The sequence below is a fragment of the Mastigoproctus giganteus genome, chromosome 14 (genome assembly GCF_048544385.1).
Source record: "Mastigoproctus giganteus isolate SK-2022 chromosome 14, ASM4854438v1, whole genome shotgun sequence".
In the NCBI taxonomy this organism is placed as follows: Eukaryota; Metazoa; Arthropoda; class Arachnida; order Uropygi; family Thelyphonidae; genus Mastigoproctus; species Mastigoproctus giganteus.
This window is the reverse complement of record NC_143588.1, coordinates 89,810,448-89,834,712: the sequence shown is the minus strand read 5'-3', so window position 1 is coordinate 89,834,712 and position 24,265 is coordinate 89,810,448. Positions and strand designations below refer to the sequence as shown.

At 35.0% G+C, this 24,265-nt stretch overlaps 1 protein-coding gene across 2 annotated transcripts in view; it reads left to right on the top strand.

Annotated features, from left to right (window-relative positions):
* The window catches only part of LOC150075335 (inactive rhomboid protein 1-like), a 332,829-nt gene that overhangs the window by 94,603 nt on the left and 213,961 nt on the right, over positions 1–24,265 (top strand). For both annotated transcript variants that reach the window (XM_090389103.1, XM_090389102.1), the window contains exons 4-6: positions 153–389; positions 9,314–9,436; positions 16,647–16,807. In XM_090389103.1, the coding sequence (XP_090245229.1) occupies positions 153–389; positions 9,314–9,436; positions 16,647–16,807 (521 nt within the window). The remainder of the gene's footprint in view (positions 1–152; positions 390–9,313; positions 9,437–16,646; positions 16,808–24,265) is intronic.

Genomic DNA, 24,265 nt, shown 5'->3' with positions numbered 1-24,265 from the left:
ATTGGAAAGTTACTGGAGAGGCCTTCATCATCAGTGGATTGAAAATGGATGATGTAATATTTCATAGTTTTGAATAGAATGACCATTTTAGATATGTAGTTCTGTAATTGTTATAATTTTTAATAGTAATATATTGTTTTCTTTTCTTATAGCCTTCTGAAGATCAATCTCAAGAGGAACAACAAAGCTTTACAGTGATACCTCAGGCAGCTACCTACCCTCGGATTAGTCAGAGATTAGTGCCAAGATTGACCCGTCACATCAGTGATGTTCCAGATGGTGGGCAGGGTGCAGATGTTGCCTCTATGTGTATATCTCCTCTTTCTCATCACAGAAGGAAAGATTCAGTGTGTAAAATGATGTGGGATGGACTGAGGTTTATTACTACAGTAGGTCATTTTTTTTTTTTAAATCTTAACCTGCAAGTAGTCAGATAACTTCATAAAATATTGTAAGAAATATGCAGAGCATTTAGAAATCTCCCATTTTAAGAGTTTTGAGGGCAGCCATATATTGAATGCTTTAACGTACTATTTAATTATTTTTTTTTTCTGGTCATATTTCTCTATAGTCTATTTTTCAGACTATAAGAGGTTTTCAGACCCAGGTTTTAGAAGATGAATTTTGGAAAAAAATATTTTATTGCCTATATCTAAAACACAAATTCACAAGTTCTTACAAAACAAAATGTCACCTGTAGAATCCTCCAAACCAGGTACTTTCATTCTCATCATTACAGATATGAAATCTTTCACTGTCGTAAAAGGATGCATCATTTTCAGTGCCATTAAGGATATTCTGATTCCACATTTATTGAAAGGCTTGAGGGTGCTAAAAAAAGGATTTTATTCATCTTTTTATTCTTGGAAATAAATGATGAGTTGTAGTGATATGTGCACAAGCCTCCTCCACCTGATATACCTTTCAACTATAAGACATGCAGGAATTTTCGGAACATTTTTAAATGAAAAAAAAAGTGCATCTTATGATTTAGAAAATGTGTATTTAGAAAATATGGCAAATAGAAAATAAAGTTTAAACCTTATCTGTGTGATTTTTAAATTGAAAATGAGGTATCATAGTGAGGTTGCAACTTGCCACAACATGTTCTGTGACTTGTCTAGACATAGTAACTTATGAATCACCCAGTCACCTACAGTCAGTCTGCATTAATGCACCTTCAATAAATGATGTTTTAAGTATTTTGTTCAATTTTAAAATAAGTGATTTTACTGAGCCATGAATTTACATAAAATTTGTTTTCAAATTAAGGAAAAGTGCAACAGAAACCAATGAAATGCTGAAAACTGCTTTTGGAGAAGATGTGTTGCTCAAAGACTTTTAATAGTTTGTAAAATTTAAAGAGTTCTGCTGGTCTGGATTTCTTGTACACTAGACTGGGTTAAACTTACGTGTTTTTGACTTCTTCAGACAGCTAGTTCCAGTGGCTCTCCCTTCTTTTTAGCATCCAGCAGTAGTTGGCTATCATATTGTTAGTCAACTACTGCTGGATGCTAAAAAGGTATCAAGGGAGATGGAATCTCCCTTGGTACCTTTTTTCCATTTCTTTTATATCCAGATGGAATCTTTCTCCTTGCTCTTTGCTTAAACTATTTCTGGGAAATGGGGAAATAGTTGATGTGTGTGCATAATCATACCTTAACACTCATATTGCAGCCTAATTGTCAATTTTTTCAGCACATCATTCACTTTTGTCTCATAATTTGGGTGTTTTTGTATTTTCCAAAAAATTGCATACTGCATTTTTAAGCCAGTCCAAGCATCTTTTTTCAATGTAGTTCTTGGATCCTTCAAATACGGAATCTAGAAGCAGCTTGCAGATTTGAGGTCCAACAAACATTTGTAAATAGTTTGAATTTGGTATGCAAAAATTTAGTATGCAAACATAATTGAAACAAATTTCCTCTTTATTCAGGGCTTGTACAAACTGTTTCATTAAACCTAGCTTTTTATGTAGAAGAGGTAACAATACATTGTTTTGATCTACTAGTGGCTCGTCTTTAATGTTCTTTGAACCTGGTGTCAGAGACTGTCTTGGTGGCCACACTTTCCTTTCCCAACCAAGTTGTGTATAACCAAGTCGTTGGCTGGGTAGCAGACCAATAACTTTAAAATCTCCAACCATGATCCTCATAGTGAATTAACTGAATTAAGAAGCTTTAACATTTTCATAGTTTTATTTTCAGTCCACTAATATAGCTACAGGATTGGATACATGCCTGTTTCCATTTTGAGGCACAGCTAGCTAACCATGATCCTTGAATTGAATTAAGAAGCTTAACATTTTCTTAGTTTTATTTTCAGTGTGCTGAATGCATCCATTCCTGTAGCTTATTCAGCACACTGAAAATAAAACTATGAAAAGTTATCAAGGAGAGCTCCTTTGAGGCTTTACTTTGAGTTAATAAATAGCCTCAAATCTGTTGATTGGCAGAAAATTACAAAAAGTTTATATTATTGCCCTTTCTTCAGAAAAATGGGGCACCAGTTCTTTTTCATTATGTCTATACCACGGAAAGATGTTCCTGGGTCCCAAGGTTTCCTGCGCACCATGGAAATGGAAAATGCCGTGGCTTTCTTTTTACCACATTTCCATAATTGCCAGCCCTCCACTCACATATGGCACACTCTGTGGGGGAACAAACCTTTATTTTGGCCAACTAATTTAATTCCAGAATATGTGGCATATACAGTTTTCAAAAATGATGTTATATCCCAGCTTTGTTTTATTTGTTGTAACTATGTTACCACAAATATAACAAAATACACTGCCCTATCATTAATATTCAGGAAAACAAATAACGTTTACTGAAACCTTTAGCTTGTGACAGCCTCTAATCTCCTTGGAATGCTCCCACCATTTTTATTTTTTTAAATATCCTCTGATATTTTCTGATATTTGGACTTTAGAGTGGTTGACCAGTTCAGCTCTGTTTTTGGGCAGTACTTTCTCACATGCACCTGATGATCCAATCCATCCCAGTGACTCTCTATATGATTGAGATCAGGGCTCTGGGCTGTCCAGTCCAATTTTTTGATGTGTGAACATCTTTGGCGGCACCTACTAAATTTCAGACAGTAGTAAAATCAATTTGACACGATTTTGCGACACACAAATAATGTCATTTCCGTTTCGTAACAAAAAAAATGGAGTCAGGAGAGGACGTCGCAAAGGATTATGGGAGGTGATCTTGGATGTGATCGGACAAAGGATCATGGAAGGTGATCTTGCAGATTGCCTACTAAATTTCAGACAGCAGTAAAATCAATTTGTCACGATTTTGTGACACGGAAATCACATCATTTCCATTTTATAAAGGAAAGCGGAGTCAGGAAATTGCACAAAGGATCATGGGAGGTGATCTTGGATGTGCTCACGGCTGGCATTAACCAGCTGGTGTCAGAAAAACGTTTGGTTGGGGCATACCACTTAGGTGGCTTTAGGCTAACCATTGCCACCCTTGACAGAAACCTTTTGGTAACCAGAGAAATGAATATCTTGCAAAATTTAAAGTAAAGCAACGCATTTAAAGCAGAGGATCATGGGAGGAGATCATGGATGTGCTCAGAGCTGGCATGAATCAACTGGTTGCGAAAAAAATGTGGGAAAGGCAAAAAGAATGGAGTTGAAAAGAGAAGATTGTGCAAAGAATCATGGGAGGTGATCTTGGATGTGCTCACAGCTGGCATAAACCAGCTGGCTGCGGAAAAAACATTTATGATTCGGAGCATACCACTTAGGTGGCTTTGAGCTAACCATTGCCACCCTTGGCAGAAACCTTTTGGTAACCAGAGAAATGAATATCTTGAGGGCAGTGATCTTGGATGTGCTCAAAGCTAGCATAAACCAGCTCTGAGCACATCCAAGATCATTAGATTACATTTCAGCCTTACCAGTTGAAGTGCATGTAATATGTAGACGTTACAGAATATGTTACAGTACCCATCTGTATTACTGAAGGTTATATATTTCCATCAAGAGGCAAATCATAAACATTTTTCTGCAACCAGCTGGGCCGGTCAAGAATATTTGAATCGGTTCGCAATTGGGAGATAACTTCAGAGACAGGGAACTTTTGCTTGCCATTGGCTATTCTCATTTCCTTTCCTAGCTTTGTAATGCAACTGTGAGAAGAAGACCCCTTTTGAAACTTTTACAATCATTCAGTGAGATGAATGAGGATCTAAAGCTCACCACGCTCAACCCACTCAGCGCAATTGCAAAGAAATGTGAAAACTTGATGACCAAGTCAATTGTGCGAGCTTTAGATCCTCATTCATCTCACTGTTTGAATGATTGTAAAAGTTTCAAAAAAGGTCTTCTTGCAGTCGCATTATAAGGCTATGCAGGTCATTACTGCATGCTTCGTCAGGGTCACCGTCATCATTGTCTTGACACATCGCCTTACATATTTCAATCATTTTGCGATTGTCCAAGTCCGATTCATATAATTTACGATCTAGTATGAGCTCTTCATTGTCATCATAAATCTTGATATATTTCATCTCTAATGGTATCTCTATTTCCTCATTGCGAAATGGTATGTGCAGTGTTACCATGTCATGCTTGTACTTGTGAGATCCTGAGCTAAGTCATAGTTTTGATAGCATATTATGCTTGAATGCTGTTGTTTCTTGCAGATCTTGTAGTGCTGCATGTGTAATTTGTGACAAAGCATTACAGAGTAATATGATTCAACATGATAGTATGATTGTAACAATACAAATACTTATATTGTTGCAATCATACTATTCAACAAATGGCTACAATGAAATGGGTAATTAGGCTATTGGCCTAACCTCTTCCAAATGTTGATTCGGTAGAGTAAGCAGTGGGCGTGAGCATAAATTACATCCATGATTTCGGTTCTAGCTGTTCAAAATTTAGTAGGTGTCATCAAAGATGGTTACACATAAAATATCTTTCGTGCTTACAGAGTACACGTGATTTTTTGACACTTACGTCCTCAGACCAGTCCAAGATATCTAGATAGAACTCAGCATTCATGGTTTTGTTAAAAACAACCAAGTCCCATGCAATTACTTAATAATAAGTTGCATTCCTGTATAAATTTTCGTATTATATATTTCAGAGAATAATAAAGTTATTCTGTTTTGCGAGAAGGACATAATGTGATTACGAATTAATTAATTAAATGTGAATAACACTAATCGAACCACTGGATTTGTTGTTAAGTGAATTTTATTGCTTAAAAAGGACTACATAAAGTAAGTTAAATTCCCAAACAACAGAACAAGTGAAGTTTCTGGATTCCTTATTGTTGTCCTGTGATTTGGTGACTATTTTTCATTTTATTAAAAGTTAGGAACAGTTGACTTTACAGTGTATCAGACTTTTTTTTTTTTTTATAAAGTTAGAAGTTGAAAACTATTTTGCAAAAGGAAACACTATTTTCCATGAAATAAGCCAATGCTTCAATTAGATTATTCATAGCATGGTGTTATATTGTTATCTGTATACCAAGATACCCTAATATTAAAATAAAATAAGAAATATCAAAGTGACGCTCTCCTACAGTAGTGCAAGTGCATGACTCCTCCATTCAAGGAGGTGCACCTCTATGACCATTAAAGCACGTGTCCCTTCCCAATAAAAATATTCAGAGACAGGGAACTTATAAGCACCACCTCCTCAAAGGAACATCAGTGCTTGTGAACTCTGTAAAGGATTATATTTTAGTCTTTCACCGCTGTACACTGAAATACCAATGGATATTCCTATACAATCTGAACACAAAAAGAAGTAATGAACAAACTCAAAAAATATGCTATGGCTACTGTCCTCTATTCTGATCTCTCTACACAAGAGATCTCTTACTACAAATAAAGAAGATCTGGACACCTTTCACTGCTTGTAGGGGTTCAATAAAAGACAAAGATGGAAATGAACTGAATGATCAACAAGGAATTAGGAAAGGATGGCAGAACTGTATGCAAATAAAACCAGATTGAAGTGGAAGGGCAGGATGAACTAGAACCAGTTATTTTAGTGGAAGGGGTAGTATGGGTGCTGCAACAACAAGGAGAAAGGCTCCTGGAATTGATGGAATACCATCAGAATTGTTAACACTTTTGCCAATTACGGCTATTACAGCTTTGTGCCGGGAGATCTGGAAAAGCAATATGTGGCCAAAAGACTGGAAGTGATCAGTGTTTATTCCAATCCCGAAGAAGGGTGATGCCCGAAATTGCTTGAACTACCATACAATAGCCTTTATATCACATGCAAGCACGATTGTATAAAATCATAGCAACAGAACTGCTTGATGTTCAAGCTGTTTCTACAAAAGAAGAGGTACTCGTGATCACATCACAAACATCTGTCAGATCATGGAAAAAGCCCATGAATTTCAGAAAGATGTATACGTGTGCTTCACTATACCAAAACATTTGATTGCATTGAACCTGAAAAACTGTGGAATTCTTTGATAGAATTGAGGGTACCAGCACACTTGGTTGGGCTAATAAGATCATTGTACACTAACCAATAAGCAACTGGCAGAGCAACATTTGGAGATAAGACCGGTTTGAAATCGGAAAAGGTGTGTGACAGAGCTATATCTTATCCCCATTTCTGTTTAATTTGTATACTGAATCAGTTATGAGAAAATTGTACTTGGATGAGTCAGAAATTGGAGTGAAAATTGGCAGCAAAAACATCAATAATTTAAGATATACAAATGATACAACTCTGCTTGCAGAAAATGAGGAAGATCTGATACAATTGATTTTAATGGTTAAAGATAGAGAGAAAAAGCAGGACTGCAGCTTAACATCAAGAAAACAAAAATTATGACAACAGCTGGGACTTGAGAAGTTAAAATTAAGAATGAAGAGGTTCAATCTATCCCGGACTTCATCTTTCTTGGATCTAAGATCGACCAGAGCAGGGAATCTGGCCCTGAAATTAAAAGAATTTCACTTGGATGCAGCACAATGATGAGCATGGAAAAGACCTGGAAAGACAAGGATGTCAACCTTACAACAAAGATCAGAATGGTTAATGCTGTAGTTTCCCCTAACAACTTACAGATGTGAAAGCAGACAGAAGGAAAATCGACGTTTTTTTAACTCTGGTGCTGGAGAAAGCTGCTTCACATACCCATGGTGTGTGAAGCAGCTTTCTCCAGCGTTACGAATAGAGAGGTCAGTCACAAAATGTGATCCAATTCATTGGAAAAATCAATAATGCTAGGAAAGGTCAGTGGAACAAGGAGAAGTTGGCAAAGAATACGCTGGCTCGACACCATCAGGAGCAACACTGGCATGAGCATGAAGGACTTGAAAGAAGCTGTTGAAGACTGGACAGCATGAAGGCAGCTCACCCATAAAATCTCCAAAAGTTGACTGCGACTGAATGGATGAAAACTATAACAACAACTGCCCTCTATAGATTATATAAGGAAACATAAACAAAATGTAAATTTAAAATTGGTCCAGTCAATCAACAGGCCTAAACCAAACTCAAATATGCAACTGAACATTAAATCAGGTTTATGTTAATTTAATTTGTTATAATGAACAGAATCAACATAAATTCAAATCACTTAATTAATGCTAACCAAATGACAATAAATTGAAACATAATGAAGAAAGCAACCTGTGACCAATGACTATGCCTAAAGTTAGGAAGCTCTTAACTTTATAAAAAAAGTTCTCTATGCTGCAAAGTTAGAAACAACTGCCAAGTCTTCTCTGATGACAGGAATTCAATAAGGAATCCATAAATGCTGCCAGTTATTAAGTACAGTTGAACTTGGATATAACGAGCATCAAGGGACCGACAAAATTTTCTTGTTATAACCATTACTCACTATATCAACGATGAGTTAAATCTGCCTCCTATTTTTTTTTTCAAATCTCAATAACTTGATAAAAAGATAGATTCAAAAAAACAAAAGAAATATTAGAGAGAAAAAAATAATATTAGTATATACATTTTATTTGTATTAATATGCTATTAATAATTGATCCAGCCAACCGTTGTTACATACAAAATCACCACATCCAAATTGTTTAGCAAATTTTTCCACTTTAGCCTTCAAGATTGGATTGTCTATTGAAAATCCAACACTTTGTGTAGTGAATCATTGAAGCAATGCTTCATCGACAGTTGTAATCTCTCACTTTCTAAATTTTTTTTTTCCATTTATGTTCTTTTCCAGTGCTGATATGTAAACATGTTTATTCTTTCACAATATCGATACTGTTGAAGAGGACAAAGAAAGGAAAACTACTCAATTCAACATTTTTTGCACTATGTTCTAACTCAGTGCTACTCAATGTGTGGTTTAAGGACTGATGTCGGTCTGCGAACTGTTTGTTACCAGTCCACGAGATTTGTATTTTACAAAAGTACCGGTCCGTGACAGATTGGAAATAAAAGAAACTAGTCCTTCATCACAGATAGTTTGAAAAGCACTGTTAAATTTAACTCACAAATAATTTAATTTTTGCTTATCGAGAGACACTTTCTTTTGTTAGTAGACTGAAGGAAGGATTCATATCTAACTGATTTTACTTTAAAGTGACAGTAAAGTGATCTGCATACAAAGTCTTAGAAGTCCTGAAATAAATTTATGGCTCAGTGAATATAAAACAATCTGTAAATAGGGTAATCCAACAAGCGGAACGGCGCACTATTGTATAGCCCCATCCCCGAAAGGACAAGGTCATAAACCGGCCATTAATCCGATGTGGGTGGTCATGAAAGCTAGGTCGCCCTTTTCATTTTTGTCTATTCCACAAATTTGGTTTTTTCATCTACCCAAGCAATTAAGAATGTTTGCATAGTTACCAGAATTTGTACAGTATATCCATGTAGTATGCTCATTATAACAGTGAGCAATTGTATGGGAATACATGTAAATTAAAATCATTATGGTTTTTTGCTCACTACACCATGATCTTGTTATTTCCATGCTCATTATAACCAAGTTCGACTGTAGTTCTATTGATAGAAATTTACCTTCCCTTATATGATGCTTTTTACATAATAAAATTCACTTAACAGCAAATTGTATGCTTTAATTGATTATTTTTCATTTAATTAATTAATTCACAAAGTTATTGTGGCTTTTTTGATTACTGCCTCTATTTCATCCATCAGTGGAGTAGTACTCTCATTCTCATAAATCTTATTTCTTTCAGGAATAATCATGTAGTTGATATTTTCCGATTTTGTGTGTAATTCAAGATTTAATTTAAAATTTGAATTAGTTTTATTGACATTTCAGTTCCTGTAAATGAATATAACTTATTTTTATATTAGATTAGTCGAACGTCTGGATCCTGTGCTAGTTATAGCCACCATCAAGCTTTCAACAGCTATGCAGCATCTGTAAATGATAGTATCTTTTATGATGAACAAGAAAATGGGCTTCCACCATCTCAGGTGATAATAAATTAGTTTACTTTACAAATATACAACTTATAATAATTGGATGATAATAATGTTTCATGGGATATTTTTTCACAAAAAAGTGGACAGAAAATGTAACACAAATATTTGAAAATACATAAATACTAACATAATCACAACTATTACCCTACAAAGTATATAAGTATATGGTTTGGCGATACTGGAAAACACATACTATTACACATCCAATTTTTTTGTATTCAGATCATAAAATCCAACTCAACTTCTTTTCCATTAGTATTATCTCCACATTCTCCCCCCCCCCCCCATTTTCTAATGGTATTGTATAGATATGAGTTTTTCATGGTCGGGAATCTTTACAGCAACATGATGTCCTGTTAATCATTCTGCACTATACTACATCAGAACATGACATGTGATAAGAAAAGTTGTAGCATTAACAGTAGCCACAGGCAAAGGTGATTCTTCCAATGCTCTTATTGTAATGAGCAGCAGCCTAGCAAGCAAGTTACTGGAGATTTCAAGAGCTGCTGGGAGTCATCATGGAACAAGTAAACACATCTGCTGTGTTAGGGTAACTAAACGTAAGAACAGGTGCATGTATACTTGCATGTACACCAGTGCTAGAAGTATAGTAAATAAATTTGATGAATTTTAAGTGCTGATCAAGACATCAAAGGCAGATATTGTTGGGATATCAGAGACATGGTATCTCACACAGATATAAGCAGTACAGAATTGGAATTTGGGGAGTACAATGTGGACAGAAAGGATAGACAGGATAGGAAAAGAGGAGGGGTCACACAAAATCTAAGGAACTGCATCCAGTTCATATGGGTAAACAGTGCGGCATTGAGTCAGTTTAGTGTGACATAAGCACTGGGAAAGGGAAAATGAGAGTAGGATTGTGTTATAGGCCTAATGACTGATGAATACAATGAACAGTTGTGCAGAGAAATAGAGTGGGCCAGTAAATCAGAATGTCTTGTAATGGGGGATTTTAACTTTCCAGATACTGACTGGAACTTGTGGATTGGTCACTCACACACTAACAAGACTTTTTTTGTGAATTTATTGGAGGATTGTTTCCTACAGCAACATGTTCGAGGAGCAAGACTATTACTCCACAGAGGGAGTAATAGTCTTGATCTGATTATCGGCAGTGATTATTCATGAATTAAGAATTTGCAGATAAAGGAACCACTAGGTGACAGTGATCACAGTGTACTGATGTGGCATTTACTTAGATGAAACTACCGTTAAAGGCAAAGGGAAGAGGTTTTGTTTTCATAAAGGTGACTACAGTGGTCTCAGACAGTTTTTAAAATTCTATACAGTGGGATCAATTCTAAATGGGAAGCCTTCGAGGAATTAATCTTGAAAGCTGCTAGGCTTTTCATACCAACTAAGAAATACTGTTCAAGATTTAGACCTAAATCGATGTCAGATGAACTAATGAGACTCGTGGCAGAGAAGAAAAATGTGTGGGATGCATATATATTATCAGGTGACACAGAAGCCTATGGCAGATATAAGCTAGTCTGTAATAATTACAGACAAAGGAGGTTAGGCAAGCGAAGGCTGATTACGAGAAATCCTTGGCAAAGGATGCAAAGAAAAACAATAAAGACTTCTTTACTTATGTAAACTCTAGAAGGAAGTAGATGAATCAGATTGGGCCCCCTTGATTTTGGTGGTTTGACTGTTGATAATCCTGCTCTGATAGCTGGCAAAATGAATGAATATTTTGCATCTACATTCATACATGAGGAATTCTGTAAGGAAGGGGAGGACAGAAGTTTACTAAACTCTAACAGGGAACTAAATGATTTTGTAATAACGGAGAGCAAAATGGAGGAGAAATTGTTGAAGTTAAACACAAAAGAGGCACTTGGGGAAGATGGAATCTATCCAGTTATATTGAAGGAGCCATAATTATGAGAGCATCCTTGGATTCAGGGGAGGTCCCCATGGACTGGAGATGTGCAAATGTATCACCAATTCACAAAGGAGATTCAGAGGGTGGCAAAAATAATTATAGACCTAAATGGATGTCAGATTAAATTGTTAGTTTAACTTCTGTTCCGGGGAAAATAATGGAGTCACTGATTAAAGAAGTGATGCAGGATCACCAAGACAAGACTGCAGTAATAGTTCAGACACAGCATGGGTTCGTTATGGGGAAGTCTTCTCTGACCAATTTGATTGGATACTATGATGTAGTCACAAAGGAACTGGATGCAACAAATAATTTTAATATCATATACTTGAATTTCAGGAAAGCTTTTGATACTGTTGCACATGACTGCTTTACAAATTGGAAAAGTATGGCATTAAGGTCAAGTTGCTGCAATGGATAAAGGGATGGTTGAGTGGGAGACAGAAGAGAGTGGTAATAAATGGACACGGCTCTATGTGGACTAATCTTATTAGTGGAGCCCCCCCTGGGTTTGGAGCTGGGCTTGTTGTTTTGTGTATTTATTAGTGATATTGATGAAGGGTATATCAGGCTTAATGTCCAAGTTTGCAGATGATACAAAGGTTGACAGGGTTGTTAATGACAGTAAGCTACTGCAACAGGATATAGAAAAGTTAGGCAGATGGACTGAGAAGTGGCAACTAAAGTTTAACATTGACAAATGCAAAGTACTGCATATGGATAACAGTAACCCAAGAGATATGTACCAGCATTCAGGGAGGTGGAGAATGAAAAAGACCTAGGGGTAATTGTACAGTCAGATATGAAGTTCTCTGATTCAGTGCAGATGGGCTGCTAGAGCAGGTCATGGAATTTTGTCAATGATATATAGCAATTTTGCTAGCAGAGACTAGGAGGTGATTATCCCCTTGTATAAGGCAATGGTGAGGCCACACCTTGAGTACTGCATACAGATCTGGAGGCCTCATTTTAGGAAGGATGTGGAGTTGCTAGAACGAGTACAGAAAAGGGCAACGAGATTGGTGAAAACAAAGGGGTGTTCTTACCAGGAGTGTCTTAAGTTCTGCAAGTTGCAGCATCTGGAAACTAGGCACCTGTGAAGCGATCTGATTGAGGTGTACAAGGCCTTGAATGGTTTGATCTGGCTGAATGCTGAATTTATAATTCCAATTATTTAGATTAAGAACCTGAGGGTGGGCATAGATTGAAATTGAGGAAAGATAATTGTAGAATAGATGTGTGGAAATTTGCCTTTGGGTGGGTAGTTGATTGCTGGAACAGATTTCCATCTGATGTTGTGGAAGTTGATAGCTTAAATAAATTTAAGGCTGAACTAGACAAATATTTGGAGTGACTGGAAAGTCTAATAATTTCCAGCTTGCTAGCATAGTCATGCAGATCTCTTAACAGATAATAGTGACTCTAAGTACCATTTTTTATTTTTGTTTAAAAGAGAATAATTTTTAAATATTCTAGTGTACTGAACTTCAATTTTTGAAGCTTATTGTACTCAAAAATTTTTAAGTTGATCCAGTTGGAGATTATAAACTCAGTAGAGTTTACAAATAATTCACATTAATGCAGAAATATATATCCACGGTAGTTATAAAATGTGTCACTTCGAAAGTCTATAGATGGAAAACAGTTAATTGCAAAGGGAATGAATATTTGGAATGGACAATACCAGACCATGTGGAGATGAAAGGTAATAAAAATAAAATAAATTCTAAAAAGTGACACAATTATGAAATTGGCACTGTTCTGTGCTGTACAATAAGGTTATCCAACTGCAAGTCCATTTTAGGTCACAATATAGTACAGTACATATTATTAAACTATAATATTCCCCACCTTTTTTTATTAGAGTTTTTGTGTGAAATATGAACAATATTCTTGTCAACACTGAATAGACAGGAAATGCGACTTACAAAATTTTGAATTAGTAAAATAAAGTTCACTAGTATAGAAAAAAGAATAATAATGGAATTTTCACTTCTGAAAAAAATTTCCATTATAATTCCAGATTTTCATTTTTCGAAACGCTAAACTTGTAAAGATACATACCATTTCACTGGTTTTTGGAATTTCTTTCCTTTTCTTGTTATTCTTTTTTTTTTTTTTCTGTATTAGCAGGCTTTATTTTACTACTTTAAAATTTAAGTTGCATTTCTTTTCTGGTTGTTGACAAGAATATTGTTTGTGCATATTATTGATGATAATATTGTTCACTGTAATATTCATCAAATGTTAGCATTATTCGGGATGTGCCGAACATGCATTGAATGAATTGAGTCTGAATGTTTTCATGGTAAAATTTATCCTTCAGATAACCCCACATCCAGGAATTTTTTGCTTATCCGATTTGTATTTATGTTTCCCTGTGTATATCATTCAGGAAAAAGAAATTATGATTCTATCATTGTTTGCCTAACCCTTTTAAGGCCTTAAATTTCTCAGTGAGTTCCCCCTATAGATACCTACCCTTAAAACTTTATAGCTTGCAAAACCAGAATCTCTTCCTGTAAGAATATTTATGTTTCCCTGTGTATATCATTCAGGAAAAAGAAATTATGATCCTATCATTGTTTGCCTAACCCTTTTAAGGCCTTAAATATCTCAGTGAGTTCCCCATGTAGATACCTACCCTTAAAACTTTATAGCTTGCAAAACCAGAATCTCTTTCTGTAAGAATACCTTTATGCATCTGTAATTTTTCTTTCCTTTGTACCATTTTAAGCCAGTTGATATCTTTCCTGAAATTAAGCATTGAGTCCTGTGGACACTAAGCAAATTAGTTAGTGGATGCAATGCATTACATTTTGACACATTAGCGAATAGTAATAATTCATGATTTATAACAAAAGAAGCAGTAAATTTTATTTGTAAACCCAAATCATTTCATATTTTTGCATCTGCCATATTGCCTCTTCATTCTTCCAGTCAACATATGGCAACAAACATAATATCCAGTGCTTCAGCTACAATATATAGATAGCATATGAGATGAGTATGAAAAAAAAAATAATAAAAATTGCTGAATTTCTTATTGGTTCAATTTTGATGAAATTTGAGTAGGCTTGACAAATCATTCTAAAAGAGACATAAAATTTCATAAAAATCCATCCACTGGGGTTCAGTTATTACATGCAGACAGATAGACAAAGAAATTAGGGGATGGCTTGCATATCACATAGGCTATCCATATACCATATGAATAGCCTATGTGATATGCAATCTGAAGCATCAGATATTATGTTTTTTGTTAAAAGGAGAGAGTGTTTTTACGGGGATGGAATACGCTTATATAGAAGGGGTGCAAGAATATTTACTGATTCCATTGAGGCAGTATTAGGTGGGTTGGAGAATACACAGACTAATACATTAATAGCAGCTTCAGGCACGTTTTAAGTGATTCTTGCACTGCTTCTATTGTGATGTGCAGCAGCCTGGAAAGCAAAGTGTTGGTTGGGGGGGGAAACCCTTGACAAATAAATAAATCACTGAAATATGTCTGAATCAGTTGTTAGTTGATAAAAAACCAAAAAGTGTTGACTGTTCACTTTGTAAGACAGAGAAAAAAATAATTTATTTTTATAAATAAAATAAAAGGCTTTAGTTGCAATAAAAACCAAAGCATTTTATTTCCTGTAATTTCCCTTACAAACATTTACATCCAAATATTCTATTTTACATTTAAATCAAAAGTTTTATATCAAAAGTTATATTAAAATACATTGTATAGAAGTAGAAATAAAATATATAAATTCAATATTTTGTTGCATTTTGAAATATGAAATGATTTTTTTTTTATTTTTTTTTTTAACTAAAAATGTGAGCAATATTCCGTGTGGATATTTTTCATGTGAGCATTTATGACTGGGTTTTTTCCTGTGCGGAATTTTTGTGTGGGATTTTTTTCATGTGCGCTTTTATCTGGTCGCTCATTAATATACAAGAGGAAAAGAGTGGGAAGAAGAACTGAACCTTGGGGAACACTAGCATTAGTGGAGAAGTTAGAAGACAGAGAGCCATCTATCATCACCCACAGTGAGCAGTCAGAGAGAAAACTGGATACCTAATTACAAAAAACAGCAGGCAAACCATAAGATGGAAGCTTATACATCTTTCATAACTTCCATTTTTTAGTTCAAGTGAAAGCTTCCATAGCTGTATTTATTTATGATTTTGAGTGCATAATGGCATTCATTTTTACACCTAGTCATGTGACATACACAAGGGAACATGAATTTAAATTGAGAGAGGGATAATTGGATATCTGAAAATTTTCCTTTAGTCCAAGGGTGATTGACTGTTGAAATAAAGTTTCACCTGCTTGGGGAAGTTTATCAAAGTTTAAGGGAGGATTGGATAAATATTTGAAAGAAATATCTAAATGAAAGGAGGGAATGTGATGTTGGTTTAATTTATATTTTGTTTGATTTTATTTATTTTTTGCTGGTATATAAACTTGCATCATTTTGCTGATGCTAATAATTTTCATATAACATTTTTCTTCATCGTGAACCATTGCACTTTAGGTGTGTAGGTGGACTGTGAAAATAATTTATTGTGTTGATTAGGTTTTTTCATCAGAACTATTTCATTCAGATGAGACTTAAAAGACCTTGAATTTGCTTGGTTATAGCAAACATATTTATTAAAGTGGTAGGCTATATAACAGGATTTTACTGTAATTAATTACTCTCTATCTCTCTGTGTGTGTGTGTGTGTGTATATATATATATATATATATATATATATATTTATGCCTTATTGATTATTTTGTTTTTTCAATATTTGTTATTTCCATTATTTATGTGTATCCTTACCAAGCTAGAACCATGGACTAGTTATAACTATTATAGCGTTTAGTTGCCACCAGCTTATATATACTTGCCTTTAATAAACTGCACGTTTAATAACTGCTCAAACTATGCTCAAACATAATAAGACTGATGTAATGTTCTATCTAGACATTCATTGATGGCATTAATCAGTTCTTCTCCTCCTTTCAGTTTTAGTTTTTTATTGTATAATTTGCTATAATAATTGTTTATCTTGCCATAATAATTGTTAATTTATTTGCTATATTCATTATATATATATATATGTGTGTGTGTGTGTGTGTGTGTGTGTGTGTGTGTGTGTGTGTGTGTGTGTGCGTGCGCGTGCGTGCGTGCGTGCGTGCATGCATATTATTCATGAACACTTTTTGTTTCTAAATAAAAACTTCTTTACTTTATTCACTTGCATACTGATAATTTTGTTTGTAAATGCCTTCAGATGTTTCCAGATGTCAACCAGCTAGCAGATGAAGTATTCTTTGAAGAGCCAACTTGCAATCTTTATGAGGAACATGTGCCAGAAAGCATCACACCTTCCCATCTGCGATTAACCTTAACTGCAACTGCTCCTCTACACACAGATAATGTAGATGTGAGCAGGTAATGTTGCTTCTTTGATTTTAGAAAATAAAATAAAATATAATATATATATGATACACATGGTCATTCAGTTTACTATTAGTAAATATTTAAGGTAAGAGAGACGAACATATTCTTATCAGATTACAGGTAACCAGAATGAAAGTTGGCCTCCTTCAGAGAATATACAGTCGGACCTCTATATAACGAAATCGATCGTTCCCTTGAAAAAATTCGTTATACAGAAATTTATTTATAAAGAAATATGACCTTTTCAACAATTAAAAATACTGTAAATTCAGAAATTTAGTAAAACATGGGAAAGAAGTAGGAATGAATAAAATTTCTAACATTTTAAAACAATTTATTAATACATACATATTAAGATACATACATATCAATTTATTAGTACACTTTTAAGAATTATGTCGTAAAATATTTAGTTATTTTTTGTTGTACACTGTTACTAAAAATGTTCGCATTTGTTTAAACTTTAAACGCTTCGATATATTTTCTGTTTCATTTTCTTCCCACTGAAGGCCTCGATGCAAAGTTTCAAATGCTGCCAACATTTCTTGTTTGGAAAGTTTAATATTGCTATTGCCCTTATTTTCATCCAACTCATCATTGATATTATCACTAGTTCTTTAGATACGCTCCAAAATGTTGGAGTTACTCGGATATTCAGTTACTATGACATCATTATCAACTCCTAAAAATTCATCAAGAACAATTTCTCCACTGATCTTGGGAAGAGTTCCACCTCGCTTGGAACTCTTCCCAAGCTTGCTCAATGTCTTCTAGTAGTTCATCCTTCTCATCTCTTTTAATTAGCATTTTAGAAAAACCTGCTTTTGCGGAACAATTCTTAATTGTCGTTTCCGTCACATCTTGACTCCACACTTTTGCCAACTCTGATATGCATCCACAAATCTATAATAGAATCTATAGGTTGATTGGTTTCTATTCTCAATATAATTTTTTTCAGTTTGTGCCTTTGGTAGTGCATTTTCAAATTCTTGACAATGCCTTGGTCCATTAGCTACTGCAGTTTAGACAAGCTATTTGGGACAAGAAAACAAGCTTCACACTTGTAAGTCTCGAAATTACTGAATGAAAGTTGGCAGAGCAGTTGTCGACAATTAATGTGATTTTTCTGTTTTTCTTCGTCATCTTTCTATTGCAATTTAACATCTATTCACAAATTTCACGTGTCATGCAAGCTTTTTTTTGCTGTAGTCCAACTCTAACCACTTTACTCCTTTGAAACATTTTGGTTGTTTACTTTTGCCTATTACCAAAATCTTCAATTTTTCATTACCAGCCATATTTGCACCAACTAAGACTGTAATTCTCTCCTTACTATTTTTTTACCAGCTAAACATTTATCGCCTTTAAAAGTCAGTGCCTTGTTCAGCAAACATTTAAAAAATAGACCTGTTTCATCAACATTGAATGTGTCTTTGGGCTCGTAGTTCTCCATAATTTTTGAAAACTTTATTTTCAATGGGTATTGTCTTCTTCGATTGCAACTCCACTTTCATCAGAAATAACTTTTTCAAGTAAGCCACAGCACTCTTTAAATTTGTCCAGCCCACCAGAACTGGCTTGGAATGTTTTCTGTCCCAGTAAAGATGCATACTCCATAGCCTTTTCTTTTATTAATATCCCTGATATTGGCATCTTCATCCATTTAAAACTGCTTCATCTACATCTTCCTAGAGGCATAATTTTGCACGCTTCCGACTGGGTCCTGTTTTCTCAAGCAGTTTGAGAATCGCAACAGGGCTTTTCAGAATGGTTGACACACTACTGACAGGGACATCAGATTTTAAAGCGATTTTTTTTTTTTTTTTTTTTTTTTAACTCCACAATCTACACTATTAAGCACTTCCACTCTTTCACACTACACTCAAGGATTTCCTCTTAGACACTGTAAGGTTGCTTGCACAGCAGTTAAAACAAAGCTGTCGGGACCACTTGTATCTACCATGTAAACATGGTAGGTGAAATTTAGTGAAAATGTGGATGACTCATTTCTTCAAAACAACAGATGAATTTCCGAGATAAAGGAAGATCACGCTCTCCTAATTCTTTAATAGGTTGCTTACGGTAGAAAATAGGTTGACCAGAGCCAATGCCTGCGTTGGAAATATGCCTTAATCTTTGCCAATGGCTGTGGAGAGCTGACCAGCTGGACTTCTTGGCATAGTAGTGTATAAGTTGTATAGGTTTTACTTCTTTTTAGCCATTGCTGACCCACTGCTGTGCAAAGGCCTCTCCAAAACCTCGATCTTTTTCTATCCCACGCCGTGGTTTGCCAGTTTCCTCCTGCAGGGTTTTACAGGTACCATTAAATTGTAAAATATTTTAGCCCTTAATTTGTGAAATTAAAGCCTTTAGCTATTAAAAGTTCATTAAATCAGTTCATTATATGGAAATTTTCTTCGTTAGGGAAACTATTTTCAATGTAATGACCAGGGGGAAATCAAAAAAGTTTGCTATATGGAAGTTCGTTAAAAAGAGGTCCGACTGTACATGAATGATAATTATACATTGAATGACATATCTTTTCACCATGTAGGTGTTTTTCTATTCATTCTCATTTAAGCCAGATAATGAGATAATTCATTCTCATTTAAGCCAGATCATTAAATACAGATAATGAGGAATGAAAGAATATATATACATATAATATTAATATATCACCACCAGGAGGCAAGAAAGTAAATCGCTTCCTTATCAGAAGTATTGTAAATTTTTTTGCACCAGTATATCATGTTACTGCCATTTCATATTAAAGCCAAGCCTCCTTCCTTCAAAATGGTATAGGGTTAATCATAATTCTCAGTGACGTAAAAAAGGAATTAGCAGTTAAACTGTTTTACACGAATGCTCTGTACACATCAAGGAGTTATCCTTTTCTCATTGTATTGTTTGTAGTTGTGCTGTTGCCTGACATTTAATTGTGTTATGCTAGCATATGGTGTCACATTGTAAAACATTATCCATTTTTTGCAGTTTACAAATTGCATTGTAAGAGTCATGCTGCATTTGAATTGCAATTCATTGTCCATTTGGAAATTATAATTAACAGTGGAACATTCTGGTATTCATTCTGTTATATCAAAAAGGGCTCAATGTGGGCACATCACTCTCAAATATTAATGAGATCATCATTAGATTCCAGCAGATTCTCTTGGACTAGAGAAGTTCTAATGTCTCCCCAATCCACAAAGCAAGTACAAAAGAGGTGATGGGCAGTTATGTAGAAAAGCAAGTTTGGCTTCTCTGGTGGTAAGATCATGGAGTCTGTGGTTCTTGATATAGTATAGGACCATCTTGATAAGAATGCTTTTCTCAATAGATCACAGCATGGGTTTTGATTAGTGAAAGGAAAGTCTTATTTGCTAAGTCTAGTTAATTATGATGAAGTCAATAAAGAGTTGGATGTGAGAAACATCTTCAACATTTTTTACAATTGACTTCAGTAAAGGTTTCGATATGCTTCCATATGAAATGCTATTATATGCACTGCAGCAAATTTGGATTACTAGTAAGAACCTGTATTGGATCAAGGACTGGGTAAAAGATAGAGACAGAGGGCAGTCATAAGTTGATATTTTTCATGCATCAACAAACAGAATTCATTGGCAATCACTACTGGAGCAACTCACATTTGGTTGTGAACTTCTTGGTGTGCTGCCTTATGGCCTGAGCTGCAAATGTGCCATTAAGAATGAAATCAGATCAATCTGATATAAAAATGGTATGAATGTCACTTGTTATGCATTTATACTTTATTAATTTTATTTACATAAATAAAATTCTTACTTTTTGGATCAGTTTTTATGTATTCTACATATTTAATTTTTATAGGAAATGGCAGCTAAACAAATAGTGAATTTGAAGTAAAAATACAGTAGTTCTGAAATAAGGGAAAAGGAAAATCTTAAAGCAGATTGCTGGCTACTTTAAATGTGAAATGACACAGATATATGAATGTTAGAAAAATCAAGGAGCCATTAAGAAAAAATATTTAGAAGAAAAATCTGACAAATTACGGATGAAGAAATCATGTAAATCATCAAGCAAGTAACAAAATTTAAGTGTCATTTATGAATGATTTCACATTGCAGAAGTGAAAAAACTCCAATTTCTTGACTGATTCTTCAAGCTCTTAGAGGTAGCTCATGTTGCTGATGCTGCATAAGCTTGCTTTCTTGCATCGTATGCCTCTACTAATGCTAATTAACTTTGAATTAATTCAGGGTCAGAAGTTTATAGACAAATCATTATAAATTGTTTTCAAAGTATTGCAGAATTGGCAATGCTGATGAAAATTCAGTGGCTTTGTGGAGAAGAAACTCTTGAGACATCTGCAAGTGATATGATGTGAAATGCCACTAACTGTGACAAGACCATATTTTTCTGAAAATTGCCCAATAAAACCTTATATTTGAAAGGTGAAAAGTGGTTGAGGAGCGAATTGTCAAAGGAAAGCTTTAACAGTTTTACTCATGATATTTTCCAGTGGCTCCATTATGAAACCCCTTTATTGGTAAGTGAAAAAAAAAAAAAAAAAAATCTCAATTGCTTTAAAAATTGGGTAAAATGAAATTAAAGGTTGATTATCATCATAATAAAAGAAAGCTTGGCTCGTGATGGATAATGTGGATATACAGGGTAACTATAAATTACTCACCTGATTATGATTGATTTATTTAAGAATTTTTGACACCTGATTATGAAGCTTGATTAAAATTTTATTGTAATAGAATCTTAAAATTGTTTGCTGCAGCTATCAAAGCAACTCAATGATTTTTTTCTCATGGTGTTGGCAACCTTGATCCCAGCAAGCATTGTGATAGTACATGTACTGGCTGCTTCTTCATCAACAAATAGGCTGACCTCAGTCTCTTCCTATATTACTCATTAGACTACAAGCCCTGTGCCCATTGAGACCACTGCAGAATATCCAAAAGAAAACAAAAGAACTAACCATTGTCAAGGCTGCTCTGATGATGCAACAAAAGGACTGTAGCCATCACGTAAATGTAAATTAGTAGCTTGCTAGTTTTTCCAGTTTACTTACTAAGATCTCAAGAAAGAGTTTATAACATAAGGTCATGTTATGGTGTAAATTTTCTATTGTTATTGTTTAGATCTCTGAATTTAATAATAAATAAATATGCAGCATTGTCAAACCACTGCAGGATGAAAGCTGCCTCAACGTCACATTAAGAGAATGAACCATAATCTGCCACACTGTTCCATTGCAGGTTTGCAGATTGACTGTATTTAGCAGTCAGGAGCCTGAACCCTGGTCTACTCAAAGAGTGTGGCTATTGCACTCCTGCTCCTGACCACTCAGCTACCATGCTGTCATTGTCCTTGATTACTCTACTAATGTATAAGGTAAAAAAAAAAGGGAAAAACTTCCTATACCTTTAGCTATAAGTTAAAGGTATAGGAAGTAGAAGACTAAAGTAATACTTCAACAAGCTGAGATCATATAAGATAATCCTCAAAAGTGAGTCCCTAGCTTGTTGGTAGGTTAGTATTAAATTTTGTAGGTTATTAACCATGATTCAGACTGTTGTAAAATTTTTTTTTAAAATCATATTTAAATGTAGATTCTGTATATTTTGATGTTATGCATGGTTTAAACAGATAAATCAAAAAAAAAAAGTTATGGAGTATGGTTAAAGGAAGGAAGATTTTGTTAGTATGGTAGTGGTTTATGGATTTATGAATTTCATGGTAACCCAGTACAAGCAAAACAATATCAACAGAGAAAGAAAAAAAAACAATATGTTCATAATCCTTGGCTACTCCAGTAATGCAGGTGAAAAAAAAAAAAATAGTGTAAAGTTATGAGAGGTAAAAGAATAAAGTACTAGTTCAATTTGAGATGGTACTGGTCCATCCTTAAAATTCAGAGCCCAAGCTTGGTGTAAGGTTAGTACAGAATTATGACCCGCGTAGTCCCTGTGCCATTAAACCTCAATACAAACAAACAAACAGAATTATGAGGGTTAATAACCATAATCCAGACTGGTGTATTAAGCTTTTGGGACAAAATTTAAATAAATTTTGTGTATTTTAAGTTGTAAAAAAATATAAATGATCACTGAAATCCAAAAATAATTTAGAATTTAATTACACCAAATCCCTGATTTCACAGATCAATTTATTGGATGAAAAGAAATTTTAATTGCACCAGATATTCATGAGATAAGGAAAACTGGGAAGTCATGAGTCATGGCAAGCATTCCAGTTTGTTTATGGATAAGCTCACTATCTTAATATTAGCATTAGCAAAGGCAAACGATGCAAGAAAGCAAGCTTATGCAGAATCAGCCAAAAAAAAAAACCCCTCCATTCGTTCCAAATGCCTGTCCAGCTCAGCCTTAAATTTATTTAGGCTATTAACTTCCATAACAAAAGATGGAAGTCTGTTCCAGCAATCAACCACCCGCTGGCTAAAGACCAACTTCCGCACATCCATTCTACAACTGTTTTTCCTCAATTTGAATCTATGCCCCCTCAGGTTCTTAATCTGAGCAAGAGGAAGAATCCCATCAGCATTCATCTTGCTCAACCCATTCATCCATACACCTCAATCAGAGCACCTCGCAGGTGCTGCAATTTGCAGCACTTAAGCCTTTCTTGATAAGAGTACCCCTTTGTTCCCCTCACCAATCTTGTTGCTCTTCTTTGTACTCGTTCCAGCAACTCTACATCCTTCCTAATATGAAGCCTCCAGACTGTACACCTGGGGCCTCACCATTGCCTTGTACAACGAGATAATCATCTCCCTGTCCCTGCTAGAAAAATTCCTATATATCATTGACAAGACTCCATGACCTGCCCTGGCAGCCCGTCTGCATTGCTCAGTGAACTTCATATTTTACTGCACAATTACCCCCCCCCCCCAAGTCTTTTTCACTTTCCACTTCACTGAGTGTAGTACCACACAGTTGGTATGTTTCTCTTCGGTTATTGCTATCCATATGCAGTACTTTGCATTTGTCAATGTTAAACTTCATTTAACACTTCCCAGCCCATTTGCCAACTTATCTAGATCCAGTTGGAGTAGCATACTGTCTTTACTGTTGTTAACAACCCTGCCAACCTTTGTATCATCTGCAAACCTGGACATTAATCCTGATATACCTTCATCAATATCATTGATGAATATGCAAAACAACAATGGGCCCAACACCGAACCCTGGGGAACTCCACTGATAACATTTGTCCACGAAGAGCAGTGTGCATTGATTAGCACTCATTACCACTATCTGTTTTCTCCCACTCAACCATCCCTTTATTCGTAGTAGCAACTTACCTCTCCTATACCTCTCCAATTTGTACGGCAGTCTTCCATGTGTTGTACACTCTCTGTTGTCTCCCACTCAAACATTCCTTTATCCATTGTAGCAACTTACCCTTAACACCATACCTCTCCAATTTTTA